Here is a 17870-nt window from a genome sequence, read left to right as displayed (position 1 = left end):
TAGATTTCTGAATATTTTTATTTCACATTTTGTCAGTTACTTCCGTCCTCAATACAGAACGGCACAGAGGCTTTTCCAGCCTGCCTGAAAACTGTTAAGAGGGGCGGGGCAGGGGAGGGTCATCGCGTTTCCATCGCAGATTCTCGGCTAAGGATTGCTTTCTCAGCACAGTGAGTCGGATGAAGATTGAGACTCTGACAACAGTGAACATCTCACAGCTACCAGAATCCTGGTACACCACAACCAATTGTTTTCTTCCATCAATCAGCTTGCTGTTATTATTGGAGATCAAAATTACACCCTTACCACTTTCCAGCTGGGAGTAAAAGCAGCAGCATACAGCGGCTGATGCTCTTTCTGCACCACCTTGAGGCTTTTCGAAGCTAATCTAATCTGGGAACAAAACTGGCCAGTGCCTGAACACAGTGGCATCTCTGCCCCAACACTGCCTGTCCAGGAATTAAATGTGCACCAGCTTTCTGTTTAGCACTAATTACTACACAAGCCCAAACCGCATATTCTCCAGTGACTTCTGACCGAAAGCAAGCAGCTTCATGCTGCTGAAACGTGGTTTGCATCTTTAAATTCGCATTACACATTTTGCTTTCTGAAGACTGAAGCCAGAGCCCCGTGTATGTCAGGTAAGCATTCCACCCCGAGCTATAGGCCTAGCCCTAAAATCTCATGTTAGATCATTTAACATTTATGTAAAGATGGTGGAGGAATACACCTGTTGTCTCAGCTACCCGGAGGAGGATCAGTTGAATTCAAAAGTTCAAGACCAGCTAGGTTGAGACAGTAAGAGATCTCTCTTCATGTCTGTCAAACCCAAGTGTGCTGCAGAATAATCCTTTTGTATCCTGTGAAGATTTGTCACCCGAACTGATTTAATAAAACGCTGATTGGCCGGCAACCAGGCAGGAAGTATAAGTGGGACTATCAAACTAAGGATGCTGGGAAGGAGGGAAGAATGACAGGAGAGAAATATCGGTTAATTTAGATGTAAGAGTTAATTTATATTAAATCTCCGAGTCAGTTATTCAGAAACGGCTGCTGGTTATTTGGGTACAGGTGGTCGGGACAGGAAAACTCCGCCTACGATATTGTAGTGGTACGTGCATATGGCCCCAGAACTATGTAGGAAGGTCATCGGAATTCATAGGTTGGAGACCAGACTGGAAGTGAGGCTACATTTCAAAAGGAATAAATTTAATGTCAAACTTAGAGAAATGCTGGAATTCTCTTCCTTAGTCTTCTTATATTTGTCATGGAGACTTGCTGCTGTGCTCTCCAGAAAGCAGCAAGAGCAGGCTGAGGCTCCAGACCCTTTATCACCTCACTTCATGTAAGGATAACCCAGGTAAGAACCATCATATTCCCAAGGAGTCAGTCCCTCTGGGGGATTTTAAGGCATGTTTTCATATAGCAGAATGTAGCTTGGGTCATGTGTGTGATGGGATTTGAACCATTGTCCAAAAGCACCAAGGACCTGCTCCACCACTGAGCTCTATTGCCCACATTTTACTGTGAGAGGAATGTACAGTCAAAACACGAGTCTGCACTGAGCATATGTGGAAAGATATTTAATTGTAAAATAGAAAAGGAGGCCAGTACAGTCTTGAAGGTAATTGGTTCTTTATACAGATCATCTAGAGTAGTTTTGGGATTAAATGTTATCATAAAGCAATAAAACAAAAACAAAAAAAAAATAAAGAGCTTGAAGTTACATTTTACAAAACAGAATGGAAGAGCCTGCCAAATGTCCACACACTGTGGAATGGACCTTGTTGTGACGAGACTGAGCTGCAACGCAGGCCTGGAGCTTCACAGGGAAGAGCGGAAGTTACATTAGACGTATCTATAGCATCACTGAGTACAAAAGGTTCCTGTTCTACATACAAAAGCAATTTTCCATAAGAATAATTTCTTGGGTAGGGGGGGAGTAAGTCCATGAAATATTTCAGAAACCCAAATGCACTGAGTTTGCCAAAAACATTATCTTAAAATCCAGCGCCTCAAAGTGCTCACGTGGAAATCATGATGGAAGGCACAGAATACAGTCTCACATCCCCATAATGGAATTTTCAAAAAAAGCATAGATTTTGCAGATTCACGTTCTCTTGCAAGCTGCTCCTTCCGAGAACATTGCCATGGTTGCCAGTTAACCCAGCTGCTTACTTCCTTTCAGTGGCTGACAGAGCGACAGCAGTGCCTTATGTATTTCCTGGTAACTTTCATCGTCTTTGTGGGAAACATATCTAAGCAAGGGATGCATCTTAAAATCATAGAACATGCAGAATATGTACAAACAAAATTTTAAAAATATTTGCTTCATATACATGTAAATCTACTTGTGTGTAGCTGAAATTGAACAAATATAAAATTTCTGCTTCCTAAAAAAATGTTTTCAGTGAACCTGAGACAACTTAAAAGCTGCACAAAAGTTCCTGGGAGAAATCTCTTTGCAGAGCTATTTCCAGCGTCAGTCCACCATAATTAGTACACATTTGGTCTAACTGACAACGACCACCCTTCCAACTCCTGTCTCTGAGATATGAAGTCTGTACCCAAATCAAGAATTTCCTGTAACAGTGCCTTACTATGGTTTTTGGATCTCCTCAACAATCTTTATCAACTCATTTGTAACTGTAAAAAAAGAAACAACCAAAAAACTATTTACAGAATTCAGTTTTAAATACATTTCACAAGTTCTAAAGTTTTATATTACAAGAATTCAGAGCTCATGGCTTAAGTCCCATTATCAATCTGCAGGATTTTCTATTATTCAGTACTCCCGTGGCTGTGTCTTTACTGTGTGCAGTTCAAGACTGCATTCTTTCTGGACAAAGGTAAAATCAAACTCACGTACGTGTCAGGCGGCTAGACAGCCTCTTTGCTGGTCTGGAGGCGCGTCATGGCCTCCAGCTTCTGCCTGTAGGCCTCCGCCTCCCGCTCCTTCTTGAGCAGCTGCTGCCGGTACTTCTGCGCCTCCCGGTTCGCCTCGTCCAGCTGTTTCTGAAGTGCTTCTCTCTCCTAGTTTAGAAAAGAAAATCGTGTTTTCAATTTTTGCACAAATATATTAACATAATCATGTGTCCTTCAAAAAATACAAGGAAGACAGACAGACAAAACACTGCAGTGGCCACAGCAGCTGCCTAGTGGTAAGTACCTCCAGGATGTTCTCACCTTTCCACCAATCCACAGGGGACTCCCCACTTTTGTTCTCTGTACTATGAGATAGAGATTATTCTCTAATTTCAAGAAAATTATTTCTAATTTATAAATAAGAATAGCAGACATAAAATGTGCACCTGTTCTCTTGTGTACTGAAGAAAGTAACAGAGGACTTCAGAGGAAACTATGTAAACACACCTCATCTCTCCTCAGAAAACAACCACAGAGCTGAGCCCTACCACAGCTGAGCAAAGGCAACTCCACGACTCACTCCTCATGTGTCCGGCTACGAGTGAGAAAATTAGTGCTCAGAAACGACGCAGCCTTCCCAAGAACACTGCAAGAACTGGGTTTATGGTATTCAAATGTCACTAAATTCAAAACAACCCATGTTCCTCTACACCACCAAGCCAAACACCTGAACTCCACCACAACAGGTGCTGGGCCAGACTCGCGAAGTCATACGGTGGGCAATCCATAAAAGGCAACTCTAACAACCTTCTACTGTTAAACAGGTATAAACTCTTTAAATTCCCAGTTACTGAGAGCCGGCATATACAAACCCAGTCCAGCGGAAACGGTATATTTATTTCTTCTCTTCACCGCACCTCTATTATTAAGGAGAAAGAGACCAACTTTCATATACCTATAGTAAGCACATGGAGAAAACCTAATCCACACAGTCCCAGGCTCAGGGAAGTTTCCTATATCAGGAATGGAGTAATCTCATTGCAAAGACCTATGATCCACTAGTGAGGCAGGAACCTGAAAATAACTGAATTACAGAAAACACCAGGTTTACACTGAGCATGCCCAGAGGGAGCGAAGGTGAGGGAGGTCCTTGAGAAGAGTCTGAGGATCTCCTCCATATCCACTGCCTCCTGACACAGACTGCCTCTGCTTTACTGCTCAACTGCTCCTACCAGGAGAAAGATGCACCCCTCCCTCTCTCCCTCCCTCACACCCACCATATGATCCCACCCACTGTCCTAAGCTGAGAATGAAATTAGATTTAGTATTTTTTCTGATTCTTATTGCTCCACCAGATATGGGAGTGACTGAGGCTCCACCAGATATGGGAGTGACTGAGAAGTCCAAGAAAGGAATGTCTTTTATTTCCAGTTTCAGTAATACCAGGTCCTACCTAATACCTTACATGGCTGCTTCCCTTCTCTTGGGACCTTCCAAGATGCTAGGAAAGATGGCAGCCAGAAGAATCAAGCCTCAGGGAAGCAAGCAACACTAGAACCGCTGTGACCTATGCAGGACTCTGAGCTTGCCAATGACCAGGGGTAGAGAAGAAAGGTAGGGCCTGGTTGTGTTTCCCTGGGAGCAAGACCTATGAGGAGCGGGCTTAGCTCACTTTGACAGCACACATGCTAAAACTAGAATAATACAGAGATTATCATGGCCGTTGCACAAGGACAACACACAAACTCAAGAAGCATTCCATAATTTTCCTCAAGCTCCAGGGGGCTCTGATGCCTCTGACCTTGCCAGGCACCAGCTCTGTGGATGCACACATACACATAACTTTTAATAAATAAATAAATAATAATGAAACTAAATCTTTTTAAATTTACATGTGTTAAGAAATAAGATCTTTTGTTAGTCAGTTTTGAGTATACATAAAATTTTCCCCAACTGCATAGGAAATATTAGAACAAACTGCCTATATAAAGCGGCCATCTAGTGTTATTTATTAACACCTGGCATTTGCAAGGGATTTACTATTACTGTAGAAGATGAAAGCAAATGGAGTGAGACAAACAGTGGAAAGTGAAATGGCTTAATCCTATCTTCCTTATCTCACTGCACACGCACGTGCGCACACACACACACACGCGCACGCACACACACACCACCCAGCTGGGGTCAAACACAGAACCTCACGGATTCTAGGCAAGTTGTCAACCACTGAGCAGTAAGTAAAATACATTTTAATACAAATAAAGTAATAGCTCCCTTTCACAAATTGGGCCAAATAAAAGACTCGTTTCATCATCTTTTTGTCTAAATCTGTAAAATGTAAAGACAAAGATCCTTAGTATTTGTTGAATCTTTTGAATATGATTAATACATAGACTTTTAGTGTTGTACCTTTGACTTTTCAGAAATGCAGGAATATGGAACAAGAACTTGTTTACCATCTCAGTTTTCAAAGCAAATAAAAGTCTGAGAAATGGAAAATGTTATTTAACTGAGACCTTCCTCTGATGTCATAGCTACTTCATGGAAGTTTCTTTACATAGCAGTGTTTCATACATCAATAGCGAAACAGGCTGACAGCTGACATTTTTATTTAAATACAAATGTTAATCCTATGGATTTAATATTTTATAGTAAAGCCACACTAGCCAGTTTTGATATTTTTAGTATTTACTCTGAGTTTCTGTGGGCTCATGTGCTTCAGCACATATGTGTTCAGAAGACAACTTTCTGGGGTCAGGTTTTTTTTGCTTCTAACCTTACCCAGACTTGGGATCAAACCCAAGATGTCAGGCTTCAACAGTGAGTCCCTCCACCTACTGAGCCAACAAATTTTGGCCCAATTTTGATATATTGTTATTGCACATAAATGGTATGGGTGTTTTGCCTGTGTGTGTGTGCCTGTGCACCCTAAAAGTACAGTACCTAAGGAGGCCAGAAGAGGGCATCAGATCTCCTGGAACTGGAGACTACTGTGAGCTGCCATGTAGGTACTGGGAATTAAACTTGGGTCCTCTGAAAAAGGAGCCAGTGCTCTTAACTGCTGAGCCATCTCTCCAGCCTCCAATTTTGATATTCCATATAGCAATAATTTCATCCATTAATATGTGGTGCTAAGGTACTGTTCTAGGGATAGGTTGTCGCTGCTCAGCATCCAGGAAGCTCAGGGCTCAACTCCCAGCACTGGAGGAAAAGAAAGGCGTCTAACATCACAGACCTCTAAGAAAATGAAACCCTAGTAATAATCAAGATTGACAGCCACACATACACCATAACCCCGAATTAATATATTAGGTAACAGAACCAGAGGTGATTTTAGCTTTATTTTCAAAGATGATTCTCTAATTCTGCCATAAAAGCAAGTGTGGGACAATTTGATGATTTTAATACATACTTTTCAAATACTCAAATGTATGTCTTTGTTGTATTATAAACTGAAAGACACAATTACAATAGTTTATCTCTACCTCAACACACATTGTAGGGCGATCCTGCTAGTAAATATCACTTACTGAGCATTTATCATATGCTCACCACTGTGCTCGGCCTGCGTCTGTCCCCATTTCATCTCTTCTCACGGTGTAGCTCTGGCTGGCTTGGAACTTACTATGTACACCCGCCTAGCCTCAAACTCACAGAGGGGATTAAAGGCGTGCACCATGACACCAGGCTTTTCTTTCACGTAGTCTTCAATCAATTGCTGATGCTATTCATTTTCCGTCTTGTTGATGGACAGGCTATGCCTCAAAATGCCAAATTAGCCAAGGTCACACACTCAAAATATCAGAAAATTCAAACCTACTGTTGAGTCCAAACCCATGTCTCTGAGAACTAGTGTGTTTTTAACTGATTATTATTACCAGTTATTATTGTGTGTGTACACTGTGTCTGTGTGCATGTGCGCCATGTGTGGAAGTCAGAGGACGACTCTGTAGAGCTGATTCTGTTCGCCTTTATATGGGCTTCAAGGACTGAACTCAGGTCACCAGGCTCGCATGGCAAGCATTACTTGCTGAGCCACCTTGTCAGCCCAACACACACAAAGAGACACACACACACATCTTAAATGTTTTATTTTTAATTACGAGGCACTTATGTGTCTGTGCAGAGCTGTATATGTGTGAGTCCAAGTACCTACAGAAGCCAGAAGTTGTGAGATGCGCTGGAGCTAGAGTTACAGCAGTTGTGAGCTGTTTAACACGAATGGGATCTGGTTCCCTGTAGCAGCAATACATGTCCTTAATCACCACTGAGCCATCTCTCCTAGGCCCTAGCTACAAATTATGCCAAGTTTCTCACATTTGGAGAAATCACAGAAATCAGCAAATCCACACTATAATGGATGAGCTTTGCCTTGGGAAAACCAGCTTCATGATTATGATATCTCCTTTAGCAGGTATTAAAGGTTTGTTTTTTAAATTACTCTGTGTGAGTGTGTGTGTGTGTGTGTGTATGCGCACGCGCAGGTACAGGTACTGGTTAAGACTAGAAGAGTGTGTCAGATCTCTGTGAGAATTGCGAGCTCTTTGTGGGTGCTAGAAAGTGAACTCAGGTCCTCTGGAAGAACAGTCAGTGCTCTTAACTGCTGAGCTGTCCCTTCAGCTTCAAGTCCCAATTTTTTTTTTTCAGGATAAAAGCTAGGTCAGGTATCAGAGCTATTTGCTTGCACCTAAAGATCACCTGTCCGGATGTGATAAATGATGTGATTTGTATCAACGCAGTTCTTGACACACAGCCACACCTACTCGCTTTGAACTGTCTGTGGCTGCCGTTTCTAACACAACAGACCTGGGCAGCTGCAGGATTCATATGGTTCATAAAGCCAAAATATACCTTTACTTGGCCTTCTCCATAGAAGACCCTCTTCTTCCCCAGCTTTGGAGAAAGAACTTCCTGAGAAGAGATAGAGGGCCTGTGACTATACAGAACTTTAAACCCTGGCAGAAGAAAGACAAACCAAGCATGGCTGGAGATTCAGCTGTGATTTCAGCACCCTGGAGGCTGAGGTGAAGAAGACTGCTGTAGTGAAAGGCTAGCCTGGGCTACAAGGCTACTCCTAGACTAGCCAGGTCTATAGCAGGACCCTACCCAAAACAAAACCAAGAAAACATATAAGTGAAATAAACAAAAACAAATTTAAAAAAATAGATCAAGTAAGACAGCACTTAAAATTTAAAGATCACTTTTCATAAAAGCACTAACATGAAGGACCCTTTATTCACACCTGACTAAAGGACTCAGTCATTTCATTTACAAAACAAACCATCCTACTAGGCATGGTGGCATATAACTTTGATTACAGTTCTTGGGAGCAGAAGCAGGCAGATATGTTTGAGGTCAGAGTGGTCTACCTGGTAAGGTCTAGGTCAGCCAGAGCAACGTAGTGAGACCCTGCCTCAAAACAAACAAACAAACAAACAAACACAAAGAAGAGGAGGAAAAGGAGGAAAGACAAGAAAGAGAAGGAGAGAAAGGAAGAAAAATAAGGTGGAGTAACGGACAGGGTAGCTCAGGGGTAGACCTAACATGTGCTTAGCATGTATTAGGCTTGATCCTGAACACCCACCACCCCCACAACACAAAAAAGGTCTAAAAACAAACAAACAAGAAAACTGACTAATAAACAGTCATCTCTAGAAGGCTGGAGAAATGGCTTAGCAGTTAAGAGCACTGACTGCTCTTCCAGAGGACCCAGGTTCAATTCCCAGCACCAACATGGCAGCTGTCTGTAACTCCAATATCTGACACCCTCACACATACATGCAGCCAAAACACCAATGCAAATAAAATAAAACAATGAATCATATAAAGTTACCTCTGACGGGAATTCATGTAACTACCTAAGAAGCAGAGAAACCTGGCTCCTAATGTGCTTAGCGCATTGTCTCCCTCCCACATACACATTTACTTCCATTGAACAGCTCAAGGCTGCTCATTTGGGGGAATACCCACCCGTAAGACATACTTCCCCTTCAAAGCATCTTCAACAGGGAGCCAAGAAGCAGAAGCAAAGTTGAACGCACTAAGGCAGCGTGGCTGGCATCTTATTTGTATCTGCCTCTCCAAAATGAAAGCCATTTCATGTTCCTCACTGTCACCACAGTATCTATAATTAACTTTTAACAATTTAAATGAACTTTTCCAGAGATTACTGTTACCCTGTCAGCTGTGAGCCCCGTGAAAAATACAGAGAAAGACCCATGAAAATTGTGCATGAGTTAAAGTTTTATATTTCTTAATAGTTTTTTTTTTTTTTAAATCTAAGCACTACTAGTATGCTTGAATGACATAAATTCTTAATGTTGTCCTGGGTAACAGAGGATACCAACCTAGCCTCTACCCACAGTTGTGACAACCAAAAAGGCTTCTAAACATTGCCAAATATCCTTTAGGGTCAAAATCTCCCCACCTGAGAATCAATTTTACAAAAACTTCTAGGGTTAAAGTTTGGTCGAGATGTCATCCAAGGAAACTGCATAAAAGCTTGCTCCTAGGATAATTCTACTGTCATCAAAGAAAATACATGTAAAAGAGTGACTTCACGTGTTGTAGGAAAACATGAACACTGGATGCTACATCCTTATCCTGTGACTCCAGCTGCTCCATCTCTTCTAGTCTAGATAGGCATCAACTAGACTAGAAACCTAAGAGATCACATCACCTTGGCTTAAGCATTTCCAGTGATGCCAACAAAGATGTCCATTACCAAAAAGTTCTACTGAAAACAAATGTAAAATTCCACTGTTCTTTATACCAAATTAAACCAATCTCCCTAAAGCTTCCTTCTTAGTTCTACTTAGTGCCCCTAGCTCCTCTCTTGTTTACCTGGAATTACTTCCCCTATTCTCTGAAGACTAGAAAAGGAACCAGGCTAGACTTGGGAGGGAAACAGGCCCACTAGTCATTAGTAAATAAAGGGATAGGCTACAATCACTATGGTTTAAAAAATAAACTGTTAGTCAGGTGGTGGCGCACACCTTTAATCCCAGTCCTCGGGAGGCAGAGGCAGATGGATCTGTGAGTTCCAGGACAGCTAAAGCTACACAGAGAGACCCTATCTCAATAGACCAAACAAGTAAACTGTTAAATAAACTTACATTTAATGAAATTCAAACAATTTTAAACATTTTATTATAGAATGGAAACAAAGCAGTATTTTTTTTTTTTACTTTCTATGTTCCAAAGAGACCAGCCGACAATGAGAAAAAGACAATAAAGTGAACCTCAGGGGTGTGGAGATGCTCACCCAGTAATGTGCTTGCTGTGCAACCATGAGAACTTGAGTTTGGACCTCCAGGACCCATGTAAAAAGCGGGGCATGGTGCACACTTGTAATCTCTAGTGCTGAGGAGGCAGAGGCAGAAGGACCCATGAGGCTTGCTGCTCCTCCTCAACCCACACCCCAGTCTAGCTGAACTGACAAGCTCCAGGCTCAGTGAGGGACCCTCTCTCAAATACACAAGGTGGAAGGCTGGGGAGATGGCTCATCCATTAAGTGCACTTGCCGCTCTTGCAGAAGACTTGGGTTCTGTTCCCAGCATTCACATGGTGGCTCACAACCATGTTTAGTTCCAGTTTCAGGGTATCCAAAGACCCTGGCCTCTGCAGACACCAGGAACACATACGGTACACATACATACAAGCAAAACACTCACGCACATAAAATAAAGCTAATTAATTTTTTAAAAGTAAAAGATAAAAACAAGGTAGAGAGTGATTGAGACACCCATCAACCTCTGGCCCCCACACACATGCATACATTATACATCAATACATACACGCACAGACCACACACATACACAAGGGCATTTAGTGAGGACGGAATAAGATCTGTCTAGTGAAGTAAGTTCTAGTTTGTGAATCAGAACTGTCCTATAGGTGTCACTTTAAATTTTGAGAAAAAAACATCATACCCAATAGTTAATATTTAAAATTTTACTAGACATCCTGGATAAACCACTAGCCATAGATTCTTTTGTGTAGATTTTAAGGAAGGCTTTATTTATAACTAGACTCTGTTTAGTCTGATACTTGTGATTATGCCCACAATGTACCTAATATATTTAATTTTTAATACATATGAGAATATACTGTCTTTAATATTAAAGAATTGTGTTGCCATTCACTTACCAAACAAAACAAACCCCTTTCTGTGATAACCAGAGCCTTTGACAAGAACAGCTAAGCAATCATCAACTTTACACACAGATGCAGTAAAGGTAAAAAGGGTGCTGAATTTACCTGTTCTCATGAAAAGCCTAGAATGAAGTAATACTCATCTAAATTCCAACTCAGGAGAAAATAAAACCAAGACTCAAAGCTTATAGCTAGGTCAAGAGCTTGAGCAGTTTCTAGTTCAAAGATGTTTCTATTGCATTTACTCTTCAAAGTTACTTAAGAATCATGCTTTGTGTGAGACACTATAAGTTCGGTAGATGGAATTTTATTTATAGTCATGTAAGAGAAAGCTAAGAGATCATGATTTGTTACACCAACACATGAGTTTGGGAGAGGAAAAAGGTAGGTGTTAACACCAGTCTAAATGAATCCAAGTTCTTCAAAGGACATACTAGGAAAATAAACAATTATCTTTTGCACTTACAAACAAAATGTTTAGCAAACATCAACTTTCTGTAAGAGGATTTCCAGGCCAATCAGGGAGAAGCACTTTTGAAAGAAAAGAATTTTCAATATAAAAAGGGTATCTTCCTCCAGTGACTTATGAGAATGGTATGGATAAGTTTAACAAAATATAAGGGATGGAATCCAAGAACCAAAGACAGTACAAATGTTACCAGCATAACAAACTTTGTTACAAACAAATTCTTCACTCATTCATTCATTCATTCAATATTTATTTATTGAGGGCTTGCAATATGTATGAGGTCAAAAAGCTAAAACAAAATGATGACACTATGCACTTTCATTATTTATCAAAACATGGCCAGTAATAAATAAAATGACAAATAATAATAATAATGATAAGAAGAAGAAGAAACAATTTATTTTGGATGACTGCAGCAAAACACACCGGGTAAAAGGCTCCTTACTTCAATTTCTGCAGATTCCACCCGGTTCTCAATTATTTCCATACACTGTCTCTTAGCTGGTGGCTCTTCACTGATGACAGTTTCTTCAGCAATGTCTGTTGCTGGTACTGTTAATACTAAAATGAAAAAGGTACACTTGTTACGTCACCTCAGACAACTAAGAGATAAAGTCTCAATACTGTTGGTGCTACTAGACTGCAGCAAGCAGCCCCAAACATTGCTCTTGTATAAAGATGGCCCTATTGGCCACCTTCATGGTCTCTCTGAAGCCCACTTACTAAAGTGGCTACTGAGGGCAATCATATACATAATATACTCATCCACAGCTGAAAGGTCAAAATAATATTAAAGACGCATATTTTAAGAGGTCTCAGGCACCTGCAAGCATAATTCCTTTTACTGGTTTCTTGTGTATTATTCTCACAACAATTCATATAAAAACAAGTATGCATGGGACGCATATACACAGTACACTCTCAAACACACATGCATGGAATGCATATACAGAGTACACTCAAACACACATGCATGGGACGCATATACAGAGTACACTCTCAAACACACATGCATGGGACGCATATACAGAGTACACTCTCAAACACACATGCATGGGACGCATATACAGAGCACACTCTCAAACACACATGCATGGGACGCATATACAGAGCACACTCTCAAACACACATGCATCACTCTGTGTCTGCTTTTCCAGCTCTATTTGGATTTCCCTTTCTCAGCACAGAGCTCTGTAACGCCTGCTAGCACTCTACCTGAATGCACACAATTATGAACACTCTTCCTGCTTCCCTGTTGGACTAGTGGGCATTCTTTACATTCTTAGTGCTTTCATATAAACACGTGCATATAGAGGGCATGTACCCTGGCTAACATATTTGATAGCCAGGAAGAAAAATTTTAATTAGTTTTTAAGTCATGATGGAAATTCCAGTCATTTTCTAAGACTATCAAAACTTTTTGTCAAAGTGGGCATGGTGGGGCACTCGGGAGGCAGAGGCAGGTGGATCTCTGTGAGTTCAATGTCAGTCTGGTCTACAGAGTGAGACCTTGCCTCAAAATATATGTAAATGTTTATTTTATTATCAAAACATGGCCAGCATTATGGCTCTACAGGTAAGGACACTTGCCACCAAGGCTGATGACTTGAATTCAATGGCTGGGATCCACATGGAGGAAGAAAAGAATGGATTCCCTCAAGTTGTGCTGACTTACACGTGTGCTATGCTGCACACATTCTCCTCCCAACAAGTAATGGTAAATGCTTTGTAAATTTTTGTCAAAACATTAAAAATTGTCAGCAACAAGGGTAATGCATTTAAAAGTAGTGAAACTAGTATTAATTTAATTCAATGTACAGTAATTTAAAACATTAGAAATGGGACTTAGCAGTTAAGAGCATTGGCTGCTCTTTCAGGGGCCTAGGGCTCAGTTCCCAGCATCAACATGGCAGCTCACAACTGCCTCCATGGGCACTGCATGTATGTAGCACACATAAATATATGTATAGAACCATGCTTACATAAGTATTTAAAACATTAGCTGTGCTAAGAAAGTGTTATTTTATTTTATTAATAACAAATTATGTTTATAACAATTCAAGAATGGAGAAAAAAATTGGTAGTGTCGGCCAGGCATGGCGGGGTGTGCCTTTATGGCTCTTATACAACGGAATAAAAAGCCTACAGCATAAAACTTTTCTTCTCTCTAATCTAGTAAAAAACAAAGCTATCCTCTACTTAAAACAGTTTATGTTGTGTATTTTTGGCTTCTGGAGAAAGTTTTGCAGGTACTCTGACACCCCCTCTGTAAACAGGAAGCCTCTGTGGCAAGGGAGCAGTGCATGTGGCAAAGCCTGCCTGGGCTCACGAAAGGTGGTGAACAGACAGTAACTTCAGTATAGTGCTGATATTCACCATTCCTCTCCAAAGAGACTCTCAACTTCTTGATAAGGATGTGGGTCATGGTCACATAATCTAGCTCAATGCAGACAAAGTAGTCACCTCCCAGCACACGAGATCTAGGGCCTTGGTGTGTGGAACAGCCTGCATGGCTACCTACTAGTTCTTTCAGTGAACACCTGCTAACCGCTCTTCTCTCATTTAGACATTCCTAGTGGACTTGCTGGGACAGCTTCCATACTATTCAGGAAGCTCTGCACTAACTGTTTACCCGCCATATCAAACATGTGGCGCCCACATGTCCCTTCCTCTGCCTCTAATAGCAGCTGGTACTCACACACTGCCTTGAGACTGTCTGGGGAGAGTGAAAGTGTGCTGTCACACTTCAGACTGCAGATTCCCTTTCTAGGAAGCTGTCCTAGAGCCCGCAGGGCAGGAATGCCCTCCAGAACACAGTGTTTGTGTGCGTGCACAGGAACAACACATACACACAGAACAGGATACTGTGAGTCTCACCTGCCCTTCTGAAGCCTACTCTGAGGGGGCGCATTCACTTCATGTGTGATGGAGGTGGTTCTTGTATTTTATCTGTTGCTTTCATTGGTTAACTAATAAAGAAAACTGCCTTAGCCCATTTGATAGGCCAAACGTTAGGTGGGTGGAGTAAACAGGAGAGAATGCTGGGAGAAAGAAGCCGAGTGAGTGAGTCGCCATGATTCTCCCACTCCAGACAGACGCAGGTTAAGATCTCCCTGGTAAGCCACCTCGTGGGGCTACACAGAATATCAGAAATGGGTTAGATCAATATGTAAGAGCTAGCCAATAGGAGGCTAGAACTAATGGGCGAAGGAGTGTTTAAAAGAATACAGTTTCCGTGTAATTATTTCGGGGCATAAGCTAGCCATGCGGGCGGTTGGGTGCCGGGGACGCAGCCCTGCCGCTCTTATTTCAACAGAGTGGCACCCAACGTGCTAATAAACTCCACGTAAAACCTGAGAGGACTTAAAAAGGACACAGAGAGAATTTAAGACAGCTTTTTGCTGTTTGTGGGTTGCGTGCGGCAAAGAAATTGTCCTGACTCAACAACAGAAAAAAACTGTTTTAAAATGCCGGCTTTCTGGGCTGTGCCGCCATTATGATCTCTGTCTGGCTCCAGCGGGAGACAGAGCTTTTGAATGGAGCTTTTGGAGTAAAGTGCTACGGCTTGCTTGATGGCGATGTGGACTGCTGTGTGCCTAAAACTGTGAGTGGCTCAGGGGCACCAAATGGTTCTGAGGCAGAACCAACTCCACCATGCTAAACTGTGCTGGTCTCAGGCAACTAGCCGGGAAAGGTGGAGCTTGTGCCCCCCCTGTGCCGGGTCGGGGGCAAAATAGCCCGACGTTGGGACGCCAAATGTGGTGGCACACATGTGTATAAACAGACAATGAACAATCTGTACCAAACCTATTTGTGTTCATACTCGTTCATGAAGCATGTACATATTCCTTTGGTGCTCTCAAAAATGTCTCTGCAGTCAAGTGGTTGTGGCACTCACCTTTAAACCCAGCACTCGGGAGGCAGAGGCAGGCAGATCTCTATGAGTTCAAGGCCAGCCTAGTCTACAAGAGCTAATTCCAGAATAGGCCCCAAAGCTACAGAGAGAAACCCTGTCTCAAAAAAAACAAAAACTCTGACTTTGAAGCATTCCTCTTGGAGTTCTGTGCTGGTGGAGAGGAGACACTGGTCATGGCTTCCACAGCTGTCCAGCGTGCTGCTGTGCCAAGACAACGGCACCCCACAGTCATCTTGTTATCAGCAGACTGAGGTTTTCCAAGCTTGCATACGCCTACCTGTCTCATGTCCTCAGAATCATTTATAATGAATGTGCTTTCTTTTCCAAACTCAACTAGGAATATGATCAGCATTTCCCGGTTTTTTTTTTTTTTTTTGTTGTTGTTGTTGTTATTGTTTGGTTGGCTTTTTTTTTTTTTAATTAGTGCCCAGTCGTATCTCGGGTGTCTCACTATGCTAGCATCCTAGGCTAAGATGCTCATTTGCACACCCAAACACTTTTTAAAACAACAGTTCCATCTTTTAGGTTGTTTCTAGGAATATGACTGATCTTAAGCACCACTGGAAAGACACTATAGCTCAAATGCACATGCTGGGCACAGTTCTCTCCAGTTCTACTCAACACAGTCTGGACATGTGTATAGTACAGGCTTCTGGTCTCACAGACGAGCCTCTGCCATCCCAACAGCAGGAACATCCTCTTGCGCTTGTCTCCACACTTCCAGAGCTCAGCTTCCCAGCCTGCCCCACTTCTCAAGCTCTATACCTACCAGAGATCGGGGCCATACCCTCAATTTGTACTGCTAGTAGTTTCTTTTCTTTCATGGCATTTTTTTAAAGTTCTCATCCTATATGAATTGCATAAAACAGTCTAAAAAATTGTCCAATGCTAATTTTGAATTATTTGTGTATTGTTTGTGGCAATATTTAAAGTTCATTTTCCACGCAGGATATTTTGAAGCTGATTCCACCTACTAAGTGCCCAAGTAAGCTAATTTAAATACTAGTCTAAGTAAATAAAATCAGGGAATTATATCCATTATAAAAGGTTATATGAGTAATTCAGTGCATAAATACGTGCTGTTTAAACAGTTTCCTGAGTATTGAATGCAAACCAACTTCACACAGACATCTAGTACTGACCTTGCTGTCCATCAGGCATGGTCACAATGATGGGCTGACCCATCCCACTGGTTGGAATGGAGTGCAAGTTTCCCAGCTGGATTCCATCTGTAACTATTGTGATGACTTGCTGACCCCCTGAGCTAACTACTTGCTGAATTGCACCATCGACAGATTCTGCGGTAACCACTTCCTCTGTGGCCACTACTAGAAGGGGAAAAGAAAGTAAAAATCATTCAATATGAATATAAATTCATTTTTTTGTCTGTGTCTTTCATACTGGATAAGTTTACATGGTTTTTAAATGTCATTGCCAAAGGTAATACAGACATCTATGTAAGTAGTTGACTGAAAGTTTTATAATTTATAATTGAGTTCCAACCACCTTTTTATGACCGCATTTTAATAATCTTCACTCCTCTGTATCTTCTTCACATGAAGTTCAATATAAGATCACTGACTAATAACAAAGGTTACAGCTACTTAATGAAATGACGCAACTCCGCCAGGTGATGGTGCGCACGCCCTTAATCCCAGCACTCGGGAGGCAGAGGTAGGTGTATCTCTGTGAGTTTGAGGTCAGCCTGGTCTACAGAGTGAGTTCCAGAGCAGCCAAGGCTACGCAGAGAAGCCCTGTCTCAAAAAAAAGACTCAACTCCAATGAGAACTTTATGGTTTTACTCTAGACACATTTATGTATCAAGGGACATGCAGAACAAGCAGGAGTCCCTTTTGGACCAAGTGAGCAAAAACAGAGTTGGCACTGTATGGCAATGTGTAATTCAACTTTTGCACAACCAAGTCCCCAACTATGCTCTCAATAATTTCTAAGAGGTGCACAGAGAGTTCTGCTGACAGTTAGAAACTTTGCCTCTGGCATTGCCTAAGTAAAAGAAAACAAAATCTCAAGTTGATATGTCAAAGCTTCTTCCCCCTAGGCAATACTACACTGAGCCCCAAAAATGTGTGCATAAAGACATGCTAATTGGCACTCCTAAGAGCTTCACAGCAGAAACTGTGAGGTAAAACAAGGAACAACCACACACTCGTTGGCAGTAAATAAACTGTGGCCATCATACAATGGAATACAACAAGGTCACTAGAATAACTACACCAGTCATGTGTAAAGCATGGATGAAAGTAACGGAACATCTGTAAGTAATGAAAACATGTTCTACCCGCCTTCCTCTTATGAACTGAGGAAGATTCTCCTGGAGTGAACTTTATAAAATTCTGTAATAACGCGTTTAAGAGGGAGTGGAAAAGGTGAAGGTTTTGGCGAAGAGTGACAATTAACTAACAGAGTCACAGGGTCACAACACAAACCCAGAATACCCCAAAATGC

At 41.7% G+C, this 17870-nt stretch overlaps 1 protein-coding gene and 1 non-coding gene across 9 annotated transcripts in view; one reads left to right on the top strand and one right to left on the bottom strand.

The window, feature by feature from the left end:
- Positions 1-1578: 1578 nt before the first annotated feature.
- Positions 1579-17870, bottom strand: part of Gabpb1 (GA binding protein transcription factor subunit beta 1) — a 53240-nt gene continuing 36948 nt past the window's right edge. For 5 of the 8 annotated variants that reach the window (XM_057780435.1, XM_057780430.1, XM_057780436.1 and 2 more), the window contains 3 exons: positions 16547-16732; positions 11934-12049; positions 1579-3033 (listed from right to left, as the gene is read on the bottom strand). In XM_057780435.1, the coding sequence (XP_057636418.1) occupies positions 2881-3033; positions 11934-12049; positions 16547-16732 (455 nt within the window). In that variant the 3' untranslated portion in view covers positions 1579-2880. The remainder of the gene's footprint in view (positions 3034-11933; positions 12050-16546; positions 16733-17870) is intronic. The other 3 variants (XM_057780432.1, XM_057780437.1, XM_057780434.1) reach the window with 1 other exon arrangement.
- Positions 4532-4633, top strand: LOC130882154 (U6 spliceosomal RNA). Its single transcript, XR_009057790.1, has one exon. It is a non-coding gene; the product is annotated as a U6 spliceosomal RNA (small nuclear RNA).

This window comes from Chionomys nivalis, chromosome 9 (genome assembly GCF_950005125.1).
Source record: "Chionomys nivalis chromosome 9, mChiNiv1.1, whole genome shotgun sequence".
Lineage (NCBI taxonomy): Eukaryota > Metazoa > Chordata > Mammalia > Rodentia > Cricetidae > Chionomys > Chionomys nivalis.
This window is presented reverse-complemented; position numbering and strand designations above follow the sequence as displayed.